Source organism: Thalassophryne amazonica, chromosome 20 (assembly GCF_902500255.1).
Source record: "Thalassophryne amazonica chromosome 20, fThaAma1.1, whole genome shotgun sequence".
Taxonomy (NCBI): Eukaryota; Metazoa; Chordata; class Actinopteri; order Batrachoidiformes; family Batrachoididae; genus Thalassophryne; species Thalassophryne amazonica.
Window position 1 is genome coordinate 14,028,905 of NC_047122.1, and position 25,935 is coordinate 14,054,839.

At 41.4% G+C, this 25,935-nt stretch overlaps 2 protein-coding genes across 4 annotated transcripts in view; both read left to right on the top strand.

Moving 5' to 3' along the window:
- LOC117502242 (F-box/LRR-repeat protein 6-like) overlaps positions 1 to 6,799 on the top strand; it is a 28,623-nt gene extending 21,824 nt beyond the window's left edge. For all 3 annotated transcript variants that reach the window (XM_034161290.1, XM_034161291.1, XM_034161292.1), the window contains 3 exons: positions 2,460 to 2,691; positions 6,185 to 6,422; positions 6,603 to 6,799. In XM_034161290.1, the coding sequence (XP_034017181.1) occupies positions 2,460 to 2,691; positions 6,185 to 6,422; positions 6,603 to 6,774 (642 nt within the window). In that variant the 3' untranslated portion in view covers positions 6,775 to 6,799. The remainder of the gene's footprint in view (positions 1 to 2,459; positions 2,692 to 6,184; positions 6,423 to 6,602) is intronic.
- A 613-nt stretch (positions 6,800 to 7,412) lies between these two features.
- Positions 7,413 to 25,591, top strand: LOC117502379 (F-box/LRR-repeat protein 6-like; the record flags this gene model as incomplete). The annotated part of the gene is given in 8 exon segments (XM_034161410.1): positions 7,413 to 7,505; positions 7,686 to 7,723; positions 7,725 to 7,815; positions 7,915 to 8,022; positions 15,231 to 15,344; positions 20,607 to 20,838; positions 24,328 to 24,568; positions 24,749 to 25,591. Coding segments are annotated over 8 exon segments (1,047 nt in total), but the record flags the coding sequence as incomplete, so codon positions are not given.
- Positions 25,592 to 25,935: the final 344 nt, after the last annotated feature.

Sequence of the window (25,935 nt, forward strand, 5' to 3'; positions counted from 1 at the left end):
ACAGCATCACCGGACTACACGTCATAACTTGGACTCCTATTTAAAGTTCATGTTGAACTTTAGCAGCAGTGGAACACCAAAATGTAAGTCCCTTTTCTGTTGTTTATAAATTAATAAAATGTCAAATGACAAGGATCGATTTTAGCCGTTATATAAAACAAATAATGAATGTTTTTACATTCTTCCAATGGAACAAATATTTAATTTGGTGAAAGCTGGAACATACCGTTCAACTTGGCTTTGTCTCATTGAATGGTATGTTCCAGCTTTCACCTCATGAAATATTCATACCATTGAACTCATAAACATTCATTATTTGTATATTATTTTTCACACACAACAGCACAGAGGGCGGCAGAAGACATCAACGCAGGGCACTTTTCACTCATGGTGACAACATACCTCTTAACCAAACTGACTACACTACTTGAACTAGAAAAACACAACAAACTTGTAACACTAACAACACTGCTAAACAAACAGGAACCACAATAACAATGATTAATAAACCCCCCCGAACTCTCATAATGCACTGCAGCACAACAATTCACAATCTTATCGACCGGCCCGGCGATCACTACAATATTTATAAGCTGTTAACGGAAGTGCATTCCTGAACACAAAACAAATGCACAAAAATAAAATCCCAACACCGTCATTGTCTTTATAAAAAGCAGTAAAATTGCAGTATAATAGTCACAGTTTATCCCTGTATAAACACAGGAGTGGCTCACCCATGTTGCATTCAATGTGAGTGGCAAAATGTACACCTCATCCGTCGCGTTGAGCTTGCCCACCAAAATAAACCCACGTAGGTTTTGTCTTTACATAAAAATAGAAGTGTATTTTCACTTAAAAAAAGGAAAGATTCACATGTACACGCTGTCTTTAAAGCAGACACACTGTCAATTTACTCTACGAGAGCTCCCCCATAAATATATAGCGCTTTTCCATCTGCATCAGACACTCAAAGCGCTTTACAATAATGCCTAACATTCACCCTGATGTCAGGGTGATGCCATACAACACACCGGGAGCAATAGGGGATTAAAGACCTTGGGATTTGAACCGAGGATCTTCTGGTCTCAAGCCCAACACCTTAACCACTAGATCATCACCTCCCATCTTTTATTATGATATAATGCTGAATTTATGTGGAAATGATTGTTGTACAAAAGCTTCAAATATCCGTTGCTGAGATAGATGATGACTGAAGTGCAGTTTGAAGCAGAAACGAGGTGATAATCTGTGAATTGCTGCTGAAGCTCCAAAATGACGCATGTGCAGTGAAGGCACAGTGAGGGGAGGGCTGAGCTCCTCATGGGAGCCTGACTGTTGCAGACACACAACAGACAACAGACATGTATGATTTTAGGGTTTACAAACAATTTTGACTGTTAAGCTTTTGTTGTGTGGGCCGCTGAAGAGGAGGTACTGCTGGCCCACCACCACCAGAGGGCGCCCTGCCTGGAGTGCGGGCTCCAGGCACCAGAGGGCGCTGCCGCCGACGAGAGCAGCCAGGGTGACAGCTGTCACCCATTACTGGACACAGCTGACTGCACTCAGCACGGAGGTATATCAGCAGGACAGCGTCTCCACCTCAGTGCCGAGATATCGCCTTGAGTTTAAGGTAATCACCTCTGCAGCATATTCTGTGTTTTTGACAATACTTGATAAACCTTTCAGGACAGCGGACTATTGGAGACCAAGTGTTTGGATAAGTACTCCCCTTTCCTGCTTCAGTGTAACAAGAGGTGGAGGCGGCTTCGCCCCTCTCCATCTACTGGGTGCGGTCGCATCCCTACCTGTGTGTTTGTGCTCTTTTCCGCCAGCAGTACCGGATCCGACGAGCGAAGGCAGTGGCCACCTGGGAATTCGGGACTTGGCGGTTCCAGTACTTCTGGGTTTCGGTGGCAGAGGAGATCTGGGTGGTTCCGGTTCGACTAGGACGGACGTCTCCTACCTTCGGGCCTGCCCACACGACACCAGCAGATTTCGGCTTACACCTCCAAATTGTTAATTGTTGTATTAGTTGTGCTCATCTCACAACAGTAAAACTTGTTCTTTACCTTTCTCCATTGTCCGTTCATTGCGCCCCCTGTTGTGGGTCCGTGTACCTACACTTTCACAACAGCTTTACTCACTTTACCAGAAAGAAAAGGTTAGCGGAACTAAATTTAGCAGAAGCTAATTGGTCTGCTAATGGTTTTCAAAGTTAGCTGACAAGCTATTCCGCTAATGAAAAAGTTAGCTTGCTAATTAGCAGTTAGCAGATTAGCAGAACTGTGCCCAACACTGATTGTACATATGAAATGTAACTAAAATACACTGGACACTTTGCATTGGTTTGCCAGGTTGATCAGTAATGTACTCAGTCAGATCTGTTCTAAGGAACAGATATTCATCAATAAATATCCTGAACATTATGTGGCAGTTAAATTGATTCTGATTCCCATCAGACACTCCGGATGTTGAACGTCATCCCCATCATCAAAGTGATGCGTAAGATGCCAGAATCCACGTCCGGTTTCCCATTGTTGGAGGAGCTGTGTTTGGCTACAACGTCTTTTTCCTTAATAACCGACAAAGACTTGTGGGACATTCTGTTTGATTCAACCAAACTGCAGGTGTTAGACCTCCGAGGATGTTTCCGAATCACCACTTCTGGTCTTGCAGCATTACCCTGTCTAGGTACACCTACATTCTTTCATTCTATCCTCTTTGGGTAAACTAATAAATTTGATAATTTTTTTAAATCTTATTTTCACTTCACTTAAAATTAGTCTTGGTTTTTTTTTCATTTATGACCAACATTTTAGAATATATATAATCCACACTATGAAATAAAAAATGGAAAATACAGTAAAACCTGTCTAAGCCGTCATCGTATAAACAGGTATTCGCACTCACCGGACAGAAGTCCCAATGCTTTTGTATGGTTTTCCATGTAATAAATACCATATATAACGGATTTTTCGCTCCATCCTGTCCCGAATGAAATGTATTTTCATTTAAAAACCCCCTTGCATATACCAGACAGAGCAGTCTGGACGTGCCCATTAACAGAGGTATAACACTCAGTGATTCAAGGAACGTGGTACCCTATTTAAGTGAATAAAAGGCCGGGCATTTATTTTTTTCAAACCGTGTTCAGACCCGGTGCCTAAATGATGCAGGGAGTAATTCAAGGACGACAGTTATTTAAAAAATGCTGCTTGCTGCCTGTACAGTAATATAGTGTTAAGTTTCACACATATTCCTGGGGTGTTACCATAACTGCTTTAGATCAGAAGCCTCTGCATTGCTGCAACCCTCGCACCTAAAGACCCCTTCACACATAGTATGAATGTACGAATCAGGGCGAATCACAGTGAAACAGCCTGAATGAGGTGAACCACGAAACATCGAGTAGACAACGGGAGGGACACACGGTCGGGCAAGGTTGTGAACGATCCCACTGTGACGGTTTCATGCACGCACATGCACCAACACAGTGCGAGCAGCTGGAACGTGGTCGCACCACATCGCGCCGTTGCTGTGGAGAAAAAAAATGAAAACCACACCACCATATAAAACACTGCAATTTCCAATATTTAATCCCTCTTATTGAGTGGACAAGACAAGTGTGATCCCTCTGTGCCTCTGTATATGACTCATGGTCACAGACGTACAGTCATGAAATCACATGAATGAAGAAGTGCGCTCGTATGTTTTATTATGTCCATCCAGGTATAGAAATAATTACTACAATAATTGCATACACAATTACATCCAAAATAACTAAAAATGATCACAACTGTCAGATCCTTGCGCCGCAACGTAGCTTCGCACCCTATTGCTCGCAGAAAAACTTCATATTTGGTGGGTACATGCCTTGGAGCCAGTGAGCTTGACCTACTTTTGAAGGTCACCAGTGGTCACAACTGTCAAATCCTTCGCAGCAGCGTAGCTCGGCACCTATTGCTCGCAGAAGAAACTTAATATTTGGTGGGTACATGCCTTGGAGGAGTACTTCACATGGGTTCGAAGGCCAGTGACCTTGACCTGCTTGTCAAGGTCACCAATGGTCACAACTTTCAAATCCTCGCCACAATGTAGCTTCGCACCTATTGCTCGTAAAAACTTCATATTTGGTGGGTTACATGCCTTGGAGGAGTACTTCGCATGGGTTCGAAGGCCAGTGACCTTGACTACCTCTTGAAGGTCACCAGTGATGACAACTGTCAATTCATTCACCGACACGTAGCTTGGCACCTATTGCTTGCAGAAACTTCATATTTGGTGGGTACATGCTTTGGAGTACTTAGCATGTGTTTCAAAGGCTGGTGACCTTGACCTACTTTTCAAGGTCACCAGTGGTTAATTTATTTTGAAGGCTGGTGACCGTGACCGACTTTTTATGGTCACTGTTTGTCACATCCTTCTAAATAACTATTATGCCAATCTCCATTTTTTTTTCATTGTATATCCCAGTTTGCATTAAACACATAAGGCTTCAACCAACTATCCACCCCATACAAGTACATATTACTGCATTTGCATGGAAAATAATACTGCACGCGGGGCATTTGTGATTAATGTCTCTAGTTTATACTCGTACATAAAACGGGCTTTGTCCATTTTATACATACGAGGGCTGTCAATAAAGTAACGGTCCTTTTTATTTTTTTCAACAACTATATGGATTTCATTCATATGTTTTAACGTTCAGACATGCTTGAACTCTCGTGCGCATGCGTGAGTTTTTCCACGCCTGTCGGTGACGTCATTCGCCTGTAAGCACTCCTTGTGGGAGGAGTTGTCCAGCCCCTGTCGGAATCTTTGTCTGAGAAGTTGCTGAGGAGGACTGGCGCGTGTTTGATCAAATTTTTTCTAACCTATGAGGACACACGAAGTGGACACGGTTCGAAAAGTTAAGCTGGTTTTCAGTGAAAATTTTAACGGCTGATGAGAGATTTTGAGGTGATTCTGTCGCTTTAAGGACTTCCCACGGAGCGAGACGTCGCTCAGCGCTCTCAGCCGCCGTCGTCAGCCTGTTCAAGCTGAAAACCTCCACATTTCAGGCTCTATTGATCCAGGACGTCGTGAGAGAACAAAGAAGTGTCAGAAGAAGTCGGTTTCAGCATTTTATCCGGATATTCCACTGTTAAAGGAGATTTTTTTAATGAAAGACGTGCGGACGGGTCCGCGCATCGGGACGCAGCCGCCGTGACGCTCCGCCACAGGAAAAACACCTCTGTTGAAAGCCTTAAGGACAAGTTGGAACATGTCCTGCCTGTTAAACAATTTCTCATATACTCACTCCACTGAAAGCCATCAAAAGCCGCCTGGATTTTACAAATGGTTATCAACACGGAGGTGTTTTTCCTGTGCCGCCGCACCGCGTCGGCTGCGTCCCGACGCGCGGATCCGTCCGCACGTCTTTCATTAAAAAAATCTCCTTTAACAGTGGAATATCCAGATAAAATGCTGAAACCGATTTCTTCTGAAACTTCTCTGTTCTCTCACGACGTCCTGGATCAATAGAGCCTGAAATGTGGAGGTTTTCAGCTTGAACAGGCTGACGACAGCGGCTGAGAGCGCTGAGCGACGTCTCGCACCGTGGGAAGTCCTTAAAGCGACAGAATCACCTCAAAATCTCTCATCAGCCGTTAAAATTTTCACTGAAAACCAGCTTAATTTTTCGAACCGTGTCCACTTCGATGTGTCTCACAGGTTTAGAAAAAATTTTGATCAAACAACGCGCCAGTCTCTCAGCAACTTCTCAGACAAGGAATTCCGACGAGGGGCTGGACGACTCCTCCCACAAGGAGTGCTCACAGGCGAATGACGTCACCGACAGGCGTGGAAAAACTCACGCGCATGCGCACGAGAGTTCAAGCATGTCTGACGTAAAACATATGAATGAAATCCATATAGTTTTTGAAAAAATAAAAAGGACCCTTACTTTATTGACAGCCTCGTATAGCGGATTTCAATTATAACTGACAAAATTCACTGGTCCACCTAAATCCATTATCTGTGAGTTTTACTGTAGTTATTTCTAAGATTTTACATCTCAAAACATCTATATTAAGGCATAAAGGAATTATTGTTACATATCTGCTAAATTACTTTGCTGAATTAACCAGCTGTTTATATTTCCAGTCATTAATGCCATCTATCTTTCTGTCTCATTTGCCAGAGCTTGAATGTCTGTTCTGGGACAATATTTCAACAGGTATTGTGTCATTCCCTAAGAGGGGACTTAACATGCTGACCCAAAAGTGGAGTGAAACTTTGCGTGAGCTTGACATCACAAATCATGTCTTCATTGAGGAAGACTTGGAGATGGCAATAAGTTCACTCACTCTTGCAACAAATTCGGATACCCTGCGTTTTCTCAACTTCAGTGGAACCAGGATCACTCCATCTGCTGTGAGGTAGTGTCCCACCAGTTGTTCAGAAGTGAGAAAATGTGAAAGTGCCAAACAACAAATTGCTTTTGTATAGAGCATGAATACAGCATTTCCACTTTCAGAGTTTCAGTACTGCCAATTTGATGTTTGATTTCTAAGGAAATCCTTTTTCATATAAAGATGTGTCTGAACTGTGTTTTGCAGATCAGTCATTAGCCGATCAACTGGTCTCAAGTACCTCAACTTGTCATCATGCCGTCATCTTCCCAGAGGGTTGAAGAGAGTTTATCGTGGCCAGGAAGACATTTGCCAGCTGCTGGAAATTGGAGTAGGAAGCGGTAAAAGTATGTCTAGTAGGAGAAAACTTGGAGCTTGAAACCAGTCAGACATTTTTTAATTAAAAGCATTCCCTGTCTTTCTGCTGTACATAGTACAGGTTAAATAGGCGGTGATGTTGATCTTGTGCATAGCCACCTGAGTGCTGAGGATTCCATTGATGGACCAGTTTTTGCCCTGACTTGACTCTGTCTTGACCAGTTAAAATAGTATTGCATTATATTTAAAATATTTGTAAAGTAATCCACAGTACATGGAGATCCAGTTTGCCTGTTTCATGCTCAGTTGTGAATAAAAATGGAGTTTGCTTGGTGAAAAAAAAAACATGGACTTGTTTTTATGCAAGTTGTATGATTTAAATGTTGCATCAGTTTTAAAGTTTGAACGTCTGTTCCTGTGTGTTGTTACAGTGTCACATTTTGACAGCACACTTTTCTGTTTGATAAAGCCATTTATTCATAGTTGTTTGGTTGAAGTGAGCGTGACTGCAAATTGTTTTTATATGGAACCCGACATGAGGAAAAGCTCAAAATAGATCCCTTATTTGAACGCCGTGTGCCGTGACTCAGTTTTAATTGAGCCCTGTCAGGAAATTTCTACTTTTTTTTTTTTTTTTTTTTTTTTTTACAAAAAAGGCAGTTTAATGCTGTGTTTCTCATTTCAAAAGATCTCAGATAAAATGCCAAACAATTTTTATTGTTTTTAAGGTTGTCACAGCTTCGAGGCCTTTCTATCTGTCACTGGACAAAGAATGTCAACTATGCAATAGAGGTACATGATTAAAATATTGGTCTTTAGTTTTCAACACAGTGTTATTGTCTAGGTTATAATAGAAGTTTGCTTTGGAGAGTTTACATCATATAATGCAACAATATGTCAGTCATCTTAAGTAAAGTTTTTTATAGTTTATATTATTTTTGACCATTCAGTTTCTGTTGTCATCATGTTCAGGTTATGTCGCAGTCCTGCCCTCATCTTGAATCCCTCACTGCCTTATTGCAAAGGCCTGACAGAGAAGGCTTTCCAGAGCCTTGGTTTGCACAGTCAGTCTCTGCAGATCATAAATCTACAGTATTCAGAGGTACAGTACAGACCAGTTTAATAAACATTTGTAAGATGTGTGAAACACATATTTTTGGTGAGTTTCATACATTTCAGTTTGTTGTTTTTTATGCTGCAGTTTCAGGTTGAGGGTCTTGTTGACCTCCTGGAATCTCATGGCAGCCAGATCAAACAAATTTTGTTCACTCATGGACCAAAGAATGAGAAAATTCTGGCTGCTGTATACGTAAGTGTGTTTCAGCCTACATTATGTTTATACTTCCATGAAAGAGGCTATTTTGCATGATAGTAGTGTTACTACATTCATGTTTTTTATTTGTGTGATTGTGTGATTAAGCATTTGTAGATCACCGATCACACACATTCATCGCTTTATTCAGTTATGTAATTTGAGACATTCTTCATCCACACACTGATCCACAAATAAATACAATTGTATGCAAAGGTTTGGGCACCCCTGATGATTTCCATGAGTTTCCTTTATAAATCATTGGTTCTCTGGATCAGAAATTTCAGTTAAATATATCATATAGCAGATGAACACACTGATATTTGAGAAGTGAAATGAATTTTCTAGTATTTACAGAAAGTGTGCAATAATTATTTAAACAAGATTGGGCAGGTGCATAAATTTGGGCACCCTTGTCATTTTATTGATTTGAATACATTTAGCACTAATTATTGGAAGACAAACTAGGTTTTGATAAGCTCACTGACCCTTGACCTCATTACACAGATGAATCCAGTCATGAGAACGGGTATTTAAGGTGGCCATTTGCAAATCATTCCCCTCTTTGCATCTCTTCTAATGAGTGGCAACATGGTAGGCTCTAAACAACTCTCAAATGACCTGAAAACAAAGATTGTTCAACATCATGGTTTAGGAGAAGGATACAAAAAGCTTTCTCAGAGATTTCAGCTGTCAGTTTCCACTGTGAGGAACATAGTGAGGAAATGGAAGACCGCAGGCACAGTACTAGTTAAGGCCCGCAGGCCAAGAAAAATCTCAGATAAGCTGAAGCGAAGGATGGTGAGAACAGTCATAGACAACCCACAGACCTGGTCCAAAGACCTACAACATGATCTAGCTGCAGGTCGTGTCTCTGTGCATCATTCAACTATACAGGGCACTTTGCACAAGGAGATGCTGGTATGCAGAGGAAGCCTTTTCTGCGTACACACCACAGAGTGGTTGCTTGAGATACCGCAAAGCACATTTGGACAAGCCAGCCTTCATTTTGGAATAAGGTGCTGTGGACTGATGAAACTAACTTGAGTTATTTGGACATAAACAGGGGCGGTATGCATGGTGAAAAGAACACAGCATTCCAAGAAAAACGCTTGCTACACCTACAGTAAAATTGGAGGTTGTTCCATCGCGTTGTGGCTGTGTGGCCATTGCAGGTACTGGGAATCTTGTTAAAGTTGAGGGTCACATGGTTCCAGTCAATATCAGCAGATTATTGAGACAAGTTCAATGTTACACAAAGTTGAAGTTGCACCAGGTAGGGCAGTCACAGTTATTACAATTTCACCAATCGCAATTATTTTTCATATTCGCAAATATGTTTCATAATCGCGATTACTGTGAATTACTATTTTATCCACATAGTTGCATAAAACGATCAGAATCTGACATCATCGTGTTGCAGCAGCAGCCGCATGCAGCCTCACTTGCCTCACTCACTCTGTTTCCATCTCATCTTGGTTGGATGGTTAGCGAGGCTCGGATAATAACATGGAGCGTGAGGAGGCTCTGGTTCAAAGCCACGTACCACATCACCGCTGTGGATGCATTTCGGTTTTAAGTAGGGCTGCCACGACTAGTTGTATACTGAATTTATGAGATCATGCAATGAAATAAATGGTCAAATATCCATAAACAAATTCTTAAAAAATGGGAATATATAAATGAACTGAGCAAAAATTATGCATACACGGGTTAAAAAAAACCTGCTGTGGAGAAGCTGTGCACTGATGTTCAGAGGCACAGATCACAAAAAGCTGAACTTTAACAGCTGTTATTTTCCAAAGGTATGTATTTGTTCAGTCTTGAGCTTAATGTAGTGTTCAAGCACAAAACGTGACTGATGATGGGAGAAAAAAAAGGATGATTCATCACACTAAAATGAACTGGAGTCAGAATAAAAATACAAAATGCTGATTCCTGTTATTTTTCAGAGTTATTAAGCTGCAGCTATATGTTTTAATTATTTCAAAGGAGTTGCCTCTTATTGTATTCTGATTCATTTATACAAAAAAATAGTGGAATCTAATCAGCCTGCATTGTTCTGTTAAGTTTATATCAGTTTTCCTGCACATGTCCAGGTGTTTTTTTCCCTTCCTTATAAGAGTTTGGTATTTGCGTTGCTCCACAAAGTTTTACAAACATAATAAAATGGTCACACTTTTCTTTATAGCAGTTCATTCAGATTTCAGAAATGCAATAGAAACAACCACAAATCAGAAAAAGTTGGGACTATATGTAAAATGAAAATAAAAATAAAAATGTTGCACTATTCCCAGTTTCTCCACTCACAGAAACCAAACGTTAGCAGAATATAAAGAAGGGAAAAAAAGAGAAAAAATAGACAATATAATCATCAATCACAAATATTTGTCTGACAATGAATCGTCTCCAGAAATTCCTAATCGTGATAGCCCTAGCGCCGGGGCTGGATCTTTCAACAAGATGACGACTCTAAACACTGCTCAAAATCTACTAAGGCATTCATGCAGAGGAACAAGTACAATGTTCTTGAATGGCCATCTCAGTACCCAGACCTGAGTATTATTGAAAATCTGTGGTGTTTTAAGCGGCTGTCCATGCTTGGAAACCAACAAACCTGAGATGTTTTGTAAAGAAGAATGGTCCAAAATACCTTCAAACAGAATCCAGACTCTCATTGGAAGCTATAGGAAGCGTTTAGAGGCTGTTATTTCTGCAAAAGTAGGATCTACTAAATATTGATGTTTTTTTTTCTGTTGGGTGCCCAAATTTATGCACCTGCCTAATTTTGTTTAAAGAATTATTGCACACTTTCTCTATATCCTATGAACTTCATTTCACTTCTCAAATATTACTGTGTTTGTCTACTATATGATATATTTAACTGAAATTGCTGATCCAAACACCAATGATTTATAAAGGAAAATCATGGAAATTATCAGGGGTGCCCGAACTTTTACATACGACTGTAGCTCACACAAATGGTAAATGGACTGCATTTATATAGCGCTTTTCCATCTGCATCAGACGCTCAAAGTGCTTTACAATTATGCCTCACATTCACCCTGATGTCAGGGTGCTGCCATACAAGGCATTCACTACACACTGGGAGCAATAGGGAATTAAAGGCCTTGCCTCCCTCTCTCTCTCACAAACAACACTGACATCCAGTAGATGGCAGTGTTGTTCTATGCATTAATGTGGCTATGGTTAGCACTGTACTTAACTTGACCTTTGCTTTTGCAGAGCACTTCTCCTTTGCTGAGATAATCCATCCCACCTCACAGGTGTGCCATATCAAGATGCTGATTAGACACCATGATTAGTGCACAGGTGTGCCTTAGACTGCCACAATAAAAGGCCACTCTGAAAGGTGCAGTTTTATACACGAGCAACAGCTGTGGTTGACATTCCTGCTGTCAGCATGCCAATTGCACGCTCCCTCAAATCTTGCGACATCTGTGGCATTGTGCTGTGTGATAAAACTGCACCTTTCAGAGTGGCCTTTTATTGTGGACAGTCTAAGGCACACCTGTGCACTTATATTTTTGTTGAGTGTATGTATGTATATGTATACACTGACAAAAATAAGTATTTGAACACGCTGCGGTTTTGCAAGTTCTCCCACTTAGAAATCATGGAGCGGTCTGAAATTGCACGTCCACTGTGAGAGACATAATAATAATAATTAAAAAAAAAATCTGGAAATCACAATGTATGATTTTTTTAAATAATTTATTTGTATGTTCCTGCTGCAAATAAGTATTTGAACACCTGTGAAAATCAATGTTAATATTTGGTAGAGTAGCCTTTGTTTGCAGTTACAGAGGTCAAATGTTTCCTGTAGTTTTTCACCAGGTTTTCACACACTGCAGCAGGGATTTTGGTCCACTTCTCCATGCACATCTTCTCCAAATCTTTCAGGTTTGGAGTTTCAGCTCCCTCCAAAGATTTTCTATTGAGTTCAGGTCTGGAGACTGGCCGGGCCACTCCAGGACCTTGAAATGCTTCTTACGGAGCCCCTCCTTAGTTGCCCTGGCTGTGTGTTTGGGGTCATTGTCATGCTGGAAGACCCAGCCATGACTCATCTTCAGTGCTCTTACTGAGAGAAGGAGGTTATTTGCCAAAATCTCGCAATACATGACCCCATCCATCCTCCCTTCAATACGGTGCAGTCGTCCTGTCCCCTTTGCAGAAGAGCACCCCCAGAGTATGATGTTTCCACCCCCATGCTTCACGGTTGGGATGGTTTTCTTGGGGTTGTTCTCATCCTCTAAACATGGTAAGTGGAGTTGATTCCAAAAAGCTCTATTCTGGTCTCGTGTGACCAAATGACCTTCTCCCATTCATCACTCTGGATCATCCAGATGGTCACTGGTGAACTTCAAACGGGCCTGGACATGTGCTGGTTTGAGCAGGGGGACCTTGCTGCCCTGCAGGATTTTAAACCATGACAGCATCATGTGTTACTAATGTAATCTTTGTGACTGTGGTCCCAGCTCTCTTCAGGTCATTGACCAGGTCCTCCTGTGTAGCTCTGAGCTTTCTCAGAATCATCCTTACCTACCCCACAAGTGAGATCTTGCATGGAATCCCAGACCAAGGGAGATTGACAGTCATCTTGTGTTTCTTCCACTTTCTAATAAATAATAATAACAGTTGTTGTCTTCTACCAAGCTGCTTGCCTGTTGTCCTGTAGTCCATCCCAGCCTTGTACAGGTCTACAGTTTTGTCCCTGGTGTCCTTAGACAGCTCTTTGGTCTTGGCTATGGTGGACAGGTTGGAGTGTGATTGATTGAGTGTGTGAACAGGTGTCTTTTATACAGGTAACAAGTTCACAGGTGCAATTAATACAGGTAAAGAGTGCAGAATAAAAGGGCTTCTTAAAGAAAAATTAACAGGTCTGTGTGAGCCAAAATTCTTGCTGGTTGGTAGGTGTTCAAATACTTATTTGCAGCAGTAACTTTCAAATAAATTATTAAAAAATCATACATTGTGATTTCTGGATTTTTTTTTTTTTTTTTTTTTTTTTTTTAGATTATGTCTCTCACAGTGGAAATGAACCTAAGATGAAAATTTCAGACTCCTCCATGATTTCTAAGTGGGAGAACTTGCAAAACCACAGGGTGTTCAAATATTTATTTTCCTCACTGTATACAGTAGTGTTCAGAATAATAGTAGTGCTATGTGACTAAAAAGATTAATCCACGTTTTGAAGTATATTTCTTATTGTTACATGGGAAACAAGGTACCAGTAGATTCAGTAGATTCTCACAAATCCAACAAGACCAAGCATTCATGATATGCACACTCTTAAGGCTATGAAATTGGGCTATTAGTATAAAAAAAAGTAGAAAAGGGGGTGTTAACAATAATAGTAGTGTGGCATTCAGTCAGTGAGTTCGTCAGTTTTGTGGAACAAACAGGTGTGAATCAGGTGTCCCCTATTCAAGGATGAAGCCAGCACCTGTTGAACATGCTTTTCTCTTTGAAAGCCTGAGGAAAATGGGACGTTCAAGACATTGTTCAGAAGAACAGCGTAGTTTGATTAAAAGTTGGTTGGAGAGGGGAAAACTTATACGCAGGTGCAACAATTATAGGCTGTTTATCTACAGTGATCTCCAATGCTTTAAAATGGACAAAAAAACAGAGATGCATGGAAGAAAGCGGAAAACAACCATCAAAATGGATGGAAGAATAACCAGAATGGCAAAGGCTCACCCATTGATCAGCTCCAGGATGATCAAAGACAGTCTGGAGTTACCTGTAAGTGCTGTGACAGTTAGAAGACGCCTGTGTGAAACTAATTTATTTGCAAGAATCCCCCATAAAGTCCCTCTGTTAAATAAAAGACATGTGCAGAAGAGGTTACAATTTGCCAAAGAACACATCAACTGGCCTAAAGAGAAATGGAGGAATATTTTGTGGACTGATGAGAGTAAAATTGTTCTTTTTGGGTCCAAGGGCCGCAGACAGTTTGTAAGACGACCCCCAAACTCTGAATTCAAGCCACAGTTCACAGTGAAGACAGTGAAGCATGGTGGTGCAAGCATCATGATATGGGCATTTTGCTCCTACTATGGTGTTGGGCCTATATATCGCATACCAGGTATCATGGATCAGTTTGGATATATCAAAATACTTGAAGAGGTCATGTTACCTTATGCTGAAGAGGACATGCCCTTGAAATGGGTGTTTCAACAAGACAATGACCCCAAGCACACTAGTAAACCAGCAAAATCTTGAAATCATGAAAAACTGAGGTTATACAACTAAATACTAGTTTAGTGATTCAGAGGATTGCTAAAAAATCAGTTTGAACATAATAATTTTGAGTTTGTAGCGTCAGCAGCAGATGCTACTATTATTGTGAACACCCCCTTTTCCACTTTTTTTACTTATAGCCAAATTTCATAGCCTTAAGAGTGTGCATATCATGAATGCTTGGTCTTGTTGGATTTGTGAGAATCTACTGAATCTACTGGTACCTTGTTTCCCATGTAACAATAAGAAATATACTCAAAACCTGGATTAATCTTTTTAGTCACATAGCACATAGCACTATTATTCTGAACACTACTGTATATACCATGAAAATGAAAATACAATGGAAACACTAATAACACCGCCATTGGCTGTGTTCTTATTGTTTCAAATATACTATTTTTATCATTGAAAACAATAATAACAGCCAACAGCTGTGTTATTATTGTTTTCATTGATAAAAATGGTATATATTTCAGATGATAATAACACTGCTGTTGACTGTGTCAGGGCCACATACAGACAACCACATCCACACCCCCACACACACCTATGGTCAGTTTAAAGTTTCCATTTCACCTAACCTGCATGTCTTTTTATGTGAAAGAAATCCAGAGTACATGGAGGGAATGGCAGAGGAGTGACAGGACAGGGAGAATAGTTTGGAAACAATGTGCGAGTGAAATGGTTTGGACATGTGCAGAGGAGGGATGCAGGTTATGTTGGGAGCAGGATGTTGAGGATGTAGATACAGGGACCAGGTTGAGGATGGAGATAGATGATCTGCTGTCACAATCCCTCACAATAGCAGCCTGAAAATCAAATAGGGAGCTTTTCTCTCTCATGAGTTTGACTTTGACTGATGTAGGCACTGCACAGTCAAGGCCAAATAGCACAAGTGACGTTTACAACCAAAACATATACTGCTTGTTTTTTTACAGAAAGGATGCTGCCCTGATTTGGAGTTGTTGGAGATCAACACAAAGTTGGACAGTAAAGAATGCCAACTACAGCTCTGCATTCAAGCTCTCCAACATGGATGTCCCAAACTTAAGGTAAAGTAAATCTACACGCTGCACTACATACATCTACCAGAGGTTTATTACATATTGGAAGTTGGCTGTCCAAACTCTAGAAAGCTTTTACTTATCTGTATCTAATCACCTCATGTGTTTCTATTTTCATTTTTAGTCCTTTTTTGTCATACATGTGCAGTAATAAAAATTTGGCATGCAGTGTTTTATTTATGTAACGATAGGAAATGGAAGTGATGTTTGTCTTAGAAAGGTTAGTAACCAGGAGGTTATTAGCATTATTTTAACATCATTTTTGTATTCAGTGTTTAGTGGTTGAGCAGAATCCACAGCCCATCAGTGTTCTTATATTAAATGCTTTTATTGTGGATAATATTCAGGAAGTGGTGATTTACTATGAATTTTAGCTTTAACATTTCCCTTTTTCTTTGTTTTGTATAATTATGCAGTCTGAACATTACAAAACCATTACATCCTTGCCAGAAGAAATACAACATACTTATTCGTTGATGTGGCTTTTTCTTGTCATTTAAAATTTTAGATCCCTTCAGAATTGCTTATTCTAGAATTTAGTCTGTTGTAGCCACATTAATCTTAAAGGCCTCATTCTTTAGATTTTTTCTTAGTTAGGTTCTAATCTATTGTACACAGTGGTAGGCACAGCTAACCGAAAAGTTAGCTTCGATAACCGCTGATCCACTAACTGAAAAGTTAACTTTTATAATGCTAAACCAATAAACTCCTAAAAAAAAAAAAAAAAAAAATTAGCGGAAGTTATTGCTAACCGCTAACTTTTAGTATTGACTTCAGACTTCAGACAACTTTATTGATCCCAAAAAAGGGCAATTATGTTTACACTCCAATTACCTCAGACAAGATACAGCAATTAATCCACAATTACTACTTGTTTACCGTAATAATGGCACACATCAAAATTAAAGACAACACATATACATTTGACATTGTTTATGTGCACTAAACTTGAAGCAGTCCATTATCCGAATTGAGGTAAAATGGGTGAAGGCCGCTGCAACTGTAAGTCGCGCCGCCAAGACCAGCTTCAGAGAGGACGAGGCCTGCCACAGGGAGGGAGGGGCAGAGAGTGGTCCAGTGTCCAGACAGACAGCCCGGAAGGCCGCGTGAGGCGCCATCGACAGGCCCTATCTGTCCATCCTGGGGGGATTCAGTCCTGAATCAGTCCACCAGAGTCTCAAGGTCCCACAGTCAACATCTCAGGACTGGGAAGGGAGGGAGGAGGGGGGGGAGACGAGGAGCGAGGCTATCAGGAGTGTTCCTCGGGTGGAGGATTTTATCCCAGCGGCCTTGAAGGACAGCTGGTGTTAGAAACAAATAGATATCCAGATTAACAGACGCCTGGCAGATTCCACACTCTGAAACTTCAGAGTGGCTCCCAATACATTTGAATAGAGGAGAGATGTGGTCTTACAGACGATCAAAGCGGTTTTCCAGTGCAGCCATTCTCCCCGAGATGGATTCCAACGTGCGGTTGACACCCACCGACTGAGCTGACACTGCCCTTCCAATCGAATCAGTCATGTGGGGCAGCCTGGACGGGCCGATTAATGCCGCCTTCACCTTCTTAATTTTCCGGTAGACCAGTGCTGTGGCCGCTCCACACAGCAGAAACCCAGTCACCACAGCTCCAAATAAGTAAACATCTTCAACATCCTCCACAGACAACGTGTACAGGCACATGACTTGCCACCTCCAGCTGTCCATCACGTAACCCGCCACATGTGTCCCGGCAGGACAGGTCGGGTCCTCCGCTCCCGAGTGTCTTGTGGAAAAAATAGTATCAATTGCGTTCAGAGACCACTAGATCAGATCCATTTTGCCGTTTTCCAGAGGAGCAGGGCTGGCAGCCTCACAGACAAAACACGCTAAGGGAGAGTGGAGGAGATGCGACCGCCCTCGTCAGAGTCCCAAGCACGAATCGGTACACTGTTGGCTACTGATAAGCCAGTTTCAAGTTTAAGCACCACAGGGGCTGCTGAGTAAATATAAAGACGATCACAAACCCAAAATGAACACACGAAAATAAAAAGCCCAAACACTGTCTTCATCTTTATCAAAAGAAGTCACAGTTTATATATATATATATATTGTGGTAAGCTGCATGGAAGAAGGAGCCAGAGCTTTTGTCTTTATTCACCCTGCTGCAAAGAAGTGCTATTTATATAACGACTGAGTGGATTCTTGTCATTTGATTGGTGCTTTGTGTGTCACATGACATGGATTATTCATCCCATTTTGTGGCATTGCAGTTTGGTTCCATTTAGAGTGCAAATTTGGTTCCATACGTTTGCACTCTGCACACACACATCTACACACACACACAGACATACAACGCGCGTGCACCCAGACACAAAACAAATCCACTGCACTGTAAGCCGTCTGGAGGCTGTTAGCAGGATGTTGGAATGAAAAGCTGGACTCATTTCTGACGTGATTTTTTTCGTTGCACTGAGAAAGTACACTGTCTTTTTTTTTTTTTTTTGGTAGTACAGGCACGCGCAAGAGCTGTCCCGGTTGTGTGTGTGTGTGTGTGTGTGTGTGTGTGTGTGTGTGTGTGTGTGTGTGCGTGTGTGTGTGTGAGCGCGACACAAGCGGAATGACAATTTGATTGAGCTAACTGATGGTGCTAGTTCTGTAACACACACACACACACACAACAAAATCCACTCCTCTGTAAGCCATCTGGATGCATGAAGAGCTGTTCAGATGAAAAGCTGATGTGATTTTTGGCTGAACTGAGGAACTACACAGTCTTTTTTTAATGGAAGTATGAAGTCAGTGCACAGCATCACCGGACTACACGTCATAACTTGGACTCCTATTTAAAGTTCATGTTGAACTTTAGCAGCAGTGGAACACCAAAATGTAAGTCCCTTTTCTGTTGTTTATAAATTAATAAAATGTCAAATGACAAGGATCGATTTTAGCCGTTATATAAACAAATAATGAATGTTTTTACATTCTTCCAATGGAACAAATATTTAATTTGGTGAAAGCTGGAACATACCGTTCAACTTGGCTTTGTCTCATTGAATGGTATGTTCCAGCTTTCACCTCATGAAATATTCATACCATTGAACTCATAAACATTCATTATTTGTATATTATTTTTCACACACAACAGCACAGAGGGCGGCAGAAGACATCAAACGCAGGGCACTTTTCACTCATGGTGACAACATACCTCTTAACCAAACTGACTACACTACTTGAACTAGAAAAACACAACAAACTTGTAACACTAACAACACTGCTAAACAAACAGGAACCACAATAACAATGATTAATAAACCCCCCCGAACTCTCATAATGCACTGCAGCACAACAATTCACAATCTTATCGACCGGCCCGGCGATCACTACAATATTTATAAGCTGTTAACGGAAGTGCATTCCTGAACACAAAACAAATGCACAAAAAATAAAATCCCAAACACCGTCATTGTCTTTATAAAAAGCAGTAAAATTGCAGTATTAATAGTCACAGTTTATCCCTGTATAAACACAGGAGTGGCTCACCCATGTTGCATTCAATGTGAGTGGCAAAATGTACACCTCATCCGTCGCGTTGAGCTTGCCCACCAAAATAAACCCACGTAGGTTTTGTCTTTACATAAAAATAGAAGTGTATTTTCACTTAAAAAAAGGAAAGATTCACATGTACACGCTGTCTTTAAAGCAGACACACTGTCAATTTACTCTACGAGAGCTCCCCCATAAATATATAGCGCTTTTCCATCTGCATCAGACACTCAAAGCGCTTTACAATAATGCCTAACATTCACCCTGATGTCAGGGTGATGCCATACAACACACCGGGAGCAATAGGGGATTAAAGACCTTGGGATTTGAACCGAGGATCTTCTGGTCTCAAGCCCAACACCTTAACCACTAGATCATCACCTCCCCATCTTTTATTATGATATAATGCTGAATTTATGTGGAAATGATTGTTGTACAAAAGCTTCAAATATCCGTTGCTGAGATAGATGATGACTGAAGTGCAGTTTGAAGCAGAAACGAGGTGATAATCTGTGAATTGCTGCTGAAGCTCCAAAATGACGCATGTGCAGTGAAGGCACAGTGAGGGGAGGGCTGAGCTCCTCATGGGAGCCTGACTGTTGCAGACACACAACAGACAACAGACATGTATGATTTTAGGGTTTACAAACAATTTTGACTGTTAAGCTTTTGTTGTGTGGGCCGCTGAAGAGGAGGTACTGCTGGCCCACCACCACCAGAGGGCGCCCTGCCTGGAGTGCGGGCTCCAGGCACCAGAGGGCGCTGCCGCCGACGAGAGCAGCCAGGGTGACAGCTGTCACCCATTACTGGACACAGCTGACTGCACTCAGCACGGAGGTATATCAGCAGGACAGCGTCTCCACCTCAGTGCCGAGATATCGCCTTGAGTTTAAGGTAATCACCTCTGCAGCATATTCTGTGTTTTTGACAATACTTGATAAACCTTTCAGGACAGCGGACTATTGGAGACCAAGTGTTTGGATAAGTACTCCCCTTTCCTGCTTCAGTGTAACAAGAGGTGGAGGCGGCTTCGCCCCTCTCCATCTACTGGGTGCGGTCGCATCCCTACCTGTGTGTTTGTGCTCTTTTCCGCCAGCAGTACCGGATCCGACGAGCGAAGGCAGTGGCCACCTGGGAATTCGGGACTTGGCGGTTCCAGTACTTCTGGGTTTCGGTGGCAGAGGAGATCTGGGTGGTTCCGGTTCGACTAGGACGGACGTCTCCTACCTTCGGGCCTGCCCACACGACACCAGCAGATTTCGGCTTACACCTCCAAATTGTTAATTGTTGTATTAGTTGTGCTCATCTCACAACAGTAAAACTTGTTCTTTACCTTTCTCCATTGTCCGTTCATTGCGCCCCCTGTTGTGGGTCCGTGTACCTACACTTTCACAACAGCTTTACTCACTTTACCAGAAAGAAAAGGTTAGCGGAACTAAATTTAGCAGAAGCTAATTGGTCTGCTAATGGTTTTCAAAGTTAGCTGACAAGCTATTCCGCTAATGAAAAAGTTAGCTTTGCTAATTAGCAGTTAGCAGATTAGCAGAACTGTGCCCAACACTGATTGTACATATGAAATGTAACTAAAATACACTGGACACTTTGCATTGGTTTGCCAGGTTGATCAGTAATGTACTCAGTCAGATCTGTTCTAAGGAACAGATATTCATCAATAAATATCCTGAACATTTATGTGGCAGTTAAATTGATTCTGATTCCCATCAGACACTCCGGATGTTGAACGTCATCCCCATCATCAAAGTGATGCGTAAGATGCCAGAATCCACGTCCGGTTTCCCATTGTTGGAGGAGCTGTGTTTGGCTACAACGTCTTTTTCCTTAATAACCGACAAAGACTTGTGGGACATTCTGTTTGATTCAACCAAACTGCAGGTGTTAGACCTCCGAGGATGTTTCCGAATCACCACTTCTGGTCTTGCAGCATTACCCTGTCTAGGTACACCTACATTCTTTCATTCTATCCTCTTTGGGTAAACTAATAAATTTGATAATTTTTTTAAATCTTATTTTCACTTCACTTAAAATTAGTCTTGGTTTTTTTTTTCATTTATGACCAACATTTTAGAATATATATAATCCACACTATGAAATAAAAAATGGAAAATACAGTAAAACCTGTCTAAGCCGTCATCGTATAAACCAGGTATTCGCACTCACCGGACAGAAGTCCCAATGCTTTTGTATGGTTTTCCATGTAATAAATACCATATATAACGGATTTTTCGCTCCATCCTGTCCGAATGAAATGTATTTTCATTAAAAACCCCTTGCATATACCAGACAGAGCAGTCTGGACGTGCCCATTAACAGAGGTATAAACACTCAGTGATTCAAGGAAAGTGGGTACCATATTTAAGTGAATAAAAGGCCGGGCATTTATTTTTTTCAAACCGTGTTCAGACCCGGTGCCTAAATGATGCAGGGAGTAATTCAAGGACGACAGTTATTTAAAAAATGCTGCTTGCTGCCTGTACAGTAATATAGTGTTAAGTTTCACACATATTCCTGGGTGTTACCATAACTGCTTTAGATCAGAAGCCTCTGCATTGCTGCAAACCCTCGCACCTAAAGACCCCTTCACACATAGTATGAATGTACGAATCAGGGCGAATCACAGTGAAACAGCCTGAATGAGTGAACCACGAAAACATCGAGTAGACATCGGGAGGGACACACGGTCGGGCAAGTGTGAACGATCCCACTGTGACGGTTTCATGCACGCACATGCACCAACACAGTGCGAGCAGCTGGAACGTGTCGCACCACATCGCGCCGTTGCTGTGGAGAAAAAAAATGAAAACCACACACCATATAAAACACTGCAATTTCCAATATTTAATCCCTCTTATTGAGTGGACAAGACAAGTGTGATCCCTCTGTGCCTCTGTATATGACTCATGGTCACAGACGTACAGTCATGAAATCACATGAATGAAGAAGTGCGCTCGTATGTTTTATTATGTCCATCCAGGTATAGAAATAATTACTACAATAATTGCATACACAATTACATGCCAAAATAACTAAAAATGATCACAACTGTCAGATCCTTCGCCGCAACGTAGCTTCGCACCTATTGCTCGCAGAAACTTCATATTTGGTGGGTACATGCCTTGGAGCCAGTGAGCTTGACCTACTTTTGAAGGTCACCAGTGGTCACAACTGTCAAATCCTTCGCAGCAGCGTAGCTCGGCACCTATTGCTCGCAGAAACTTAATATTTGGTGGGTACATGCCTTGGAGGAGTACTTCACATGGGTTCGAAGGCCAGTGACCTTGACCTGCTTGTCAAGGTCACCAATGGTCACAACTTTCAAATCCTTCGCCACAATGTAGCTTCGCACCTATTGCTCGTAAAAACTTCATATTTGGTGGGTACATGCCTTGGAGGAGTACTTCGCATGGGTTCGAAGGCCAGTGACCTTGACTTACCTTTGAAGGTCACCAGTGATGACAACTGTCAAATCATTCACCGCAACGTAGCTTGGCACCTATTGCTTGCAGAAACTTCATATTTGGTGGGTACATGCTTTGGAGTACTTAGCATGTGTTCAAAGGCTGGTGACCTTGACCTACTTTTCAAGGTCACCAGTGGTTACATTTATTTTGAAGGCTGGTGACCGTGACCGACTTTTTATGGTCACTGTTTGTCACATCCTCTAAATAACTATTATGCCAATCTCCATTTTTTTTCATTGTATATCCCAGTTTGCATTAAACACATAAGGCTTCAACCAAATATCCACCCCATACAAGTACATATTACTGCATTTTGCATGGAAAATAATACTGCACGCGGGGCATTTTGTGATTAATGTCTCTAGTTTTATACTCGTACATAAAACGGGCTTTGTCCATTTTATACATACGAGGGCTGTCAATAAAGTAACGGTCCTTTTTATTTTTTTCAAAAACTATATGGATTTCATTCATATGTTTTTACGTCAGACATGCTTGAACTCTCGTGCGCATGCGTGAGTTTTTCCACGCCTGTCGGTGACGTCATTCGCCTGTAAGCACTCCTTGTGGGAGGAGTTGTCCAGCCCCTCGTCGGAATTCCTTTGTCTGAGAAGTTGCTGAGAGACTGGCGCGTTGTTTGATCAAAATTTTTTCTAAACCTGTGAGACACATCGAAGTGGACACGGTTCGAAAAGTTAAGCTGGTTTTCAGTGAAAATTTTAACGGCTGATGAGAGATTTTGAGGTGATTCTGTCGCTTTAAGGACTTCCCACGGAGCGAGACGTCGCTCAGCGCTCTCAGCCGCCGTCGTCAGCCTGTTCAAGCTGAAAACCTCCACATTTCAGGCTCTATTGATCCAGGACGTCGTGAGAGAACAAAGAAGTGTCAGAAGAAGTCGGTTTCAGCATTTTATCCGGATATTCCACTGTTAAAGGAGATTTTTTTAATGAAAGACGTGCGGACGGGTCCGCGCATCGGGACGCAGCCGCCGTGACGCTCCGCCACAGGAAAAACACCTCTGTTGAAAGCCTTAAGGACAAGTTGGAACATGTCCTGCCTGTTAAACAATTTCTCATATACTCACTCCACTGAAAGCCATCAAAAGCCGCCTGGATTTTACAAATGGTTATCAACACGGAGGTGTTTTTCCTGTGCCGCCGCACCGCGTCGGCTGCGTCCCGACGCGCGGATCCGTCCGCACGTCTTTCATTAAAAAAATCTCCTTTAACAGTGGAATATCCAGATAAAATGCTGAAACCGATTTCTTCTGAAACTTCTCTGTTCTCTCACGACGTCCTGGATCAATAGAGCCTGAAATGTGGAGGTTTTCAGCTTGAACAGGCTGACGACAGCGGCTGAGAGCGCTGAGCGACGTCTCGCACCGTGGGAAGTCCTTAAAGCGACAGAATCACCTCAAAATCTCTCATCAGCCGTTAAAATTTTCACTGAAAACCAGCTTAATTTTTCGAACCGTGTCCACTTCGATGTGTCTCACAGGTTTAGAAAAAATTTTGATCAAACAACGCGCCAGTCTCTCAGCAACTTCTCAGACAAAGGAATTCCGACGAGGGGCTGGACGACTCCTCCCACAAGGAGTGCTCACAGGCGAATGACGTCACCGACAGGCGTGGAAAAACTCACGCATGCGCACGAGAGTTCAAGCATGTCTGACGTAAAAACATATGAATGAAATCCATATAGTTTTTGAAAAAATAAAAAGGACCCTTACTTTATTGACAGCCCTCGTATAGCGGATTTCAATTATAACTGACAAAATTCACTGGTCCACCTAAATCCATTATCTGTGAGTTTTACTGTAGTTATTTCTAAGATTTTACATCTCAAAACATCTATATTAAGGCATAAAGGAATTATTGTTACATATCTGCTAAATTACTTTGCTGAATTAACCAGCTGTTTATATTTCCAGTCATTAATGCCATCTATCTTTCTGTCTCATTTGCCAGAGCTTGAATGTCTGTTCTGGGGACAATATTTCAACAGGTATATTGCGTCATTCCCTAAGAGGGGACTTAACATGCTGACCCAAAAGTGGAGTGAAACTTTGCGTGAGCTTGACATCACAAATCATGTCTTCATTGAGGAAGACTTGGAGATGGCAATAAGTTCACTCACTCTTGCAACAAATTCGGATACCCTGCGTTTTCTCAACTTCAGTGGAACCAGGATCACTCCATCTGCTGTGAGGTAGTGTCCCACCAGTTGTTCAGAAGTGAGAAAATGTGAAAGTGCCAAACAACAAATTGCTTTTGTATAGAGCATGAATACAGCATTTCCACTTTCAGAGTTTCAGTACTGCCAATTTGATGTTTGATTTCTAAGGAAATCCTTTTTCATATAAAGATGTGTCTGAACTGTGTTTTGCAGATCAGTCATTAGCCGATCAACTGGTCTCAAGTACCTCAACTTGTCATCATGCCGTCATCTTCCCAGAGGGTTGAAGAGAGTTTATCGTGGCCAGGAAGACATTTGCCAGCTGCTGGACAAATTGGAGTAGGAAGCGGTAAAAGTATGTCTAGTAGGAGAAAACTTGGAGCTTGAAACCAGTCAGACATTTTTTTAATTAAAAGCATTCCCTGTCTTTCTGCTGTACATAGTACAGGTTAAATAGGCGGTGATGTTGATCTTGTGCATAGCCACCTGAGTGCTGAGGATTCCATTGATGGACCAGTTGTTTGCCCTGACTTGACTCTGTCTTGACCAGTTAAAATTTTAAATTTACATAACTCACTTCAAGTCCGTTGCCATCCACATGTACAGTACTGTTCAAAGATCCTGGGTTGTAGTAGGCAAAATAAAAAAAAAAAAAATTTCCGTGAAGCACAGATACTGCAAAATAATGAAAAACCTCTAAATGACTGAACACCAAAAACACCTTTTATACAGAAATAGGGTGGTGCTTGAGAGTCAAACGGTACTAAAGCTTTTGACCATATTTGCATTTGTGCTATTAAATACAGAGATTTCACATGTCATGATTTATCAACATTTTTTGATTCAAACTATACAGTGCTGTGCAAAGGTATAAAAAAATCAGTACATTATTTTGGGGCATGATGTAAAAAGTTTCATGGAAGAAACTGATTAATGAACTTAATTGTGTTATTATTTTTTGTAAGTAATTTTGTGAGTTCAATATCAGGTATATTTACAACAAAAAGATGCCAGTGATGAGTCAATAATAAATTTATGGAGATTTTCAAATTTAAATCAGCGTGATTTTCTTAATTTGCATGACACCATCAAAAAATGTATTTTTAAAGGTGAAACACTTACACATATTGGGCCTCATGTATCAAAGTTGCGCACTTGTGGCGTAAATTTACGGTGTAAATTTGAAGTACACCAAAGTTGCCGTGGCATGTATCAAGCAGTGCGCACCTGCCCATTTCCGGCGTACGCCTGACGTGACCTTGATAAATGCGGCGGGTGAAAACAATCGTAATTATAATGAACACGCCCATAAATATTCAGACTCCGCTTCAGACACCCTCATTTTACGACATGGAAGCCAGGAAGACGGCAAAGAAAAAGAACTCCACCAATCACGATGG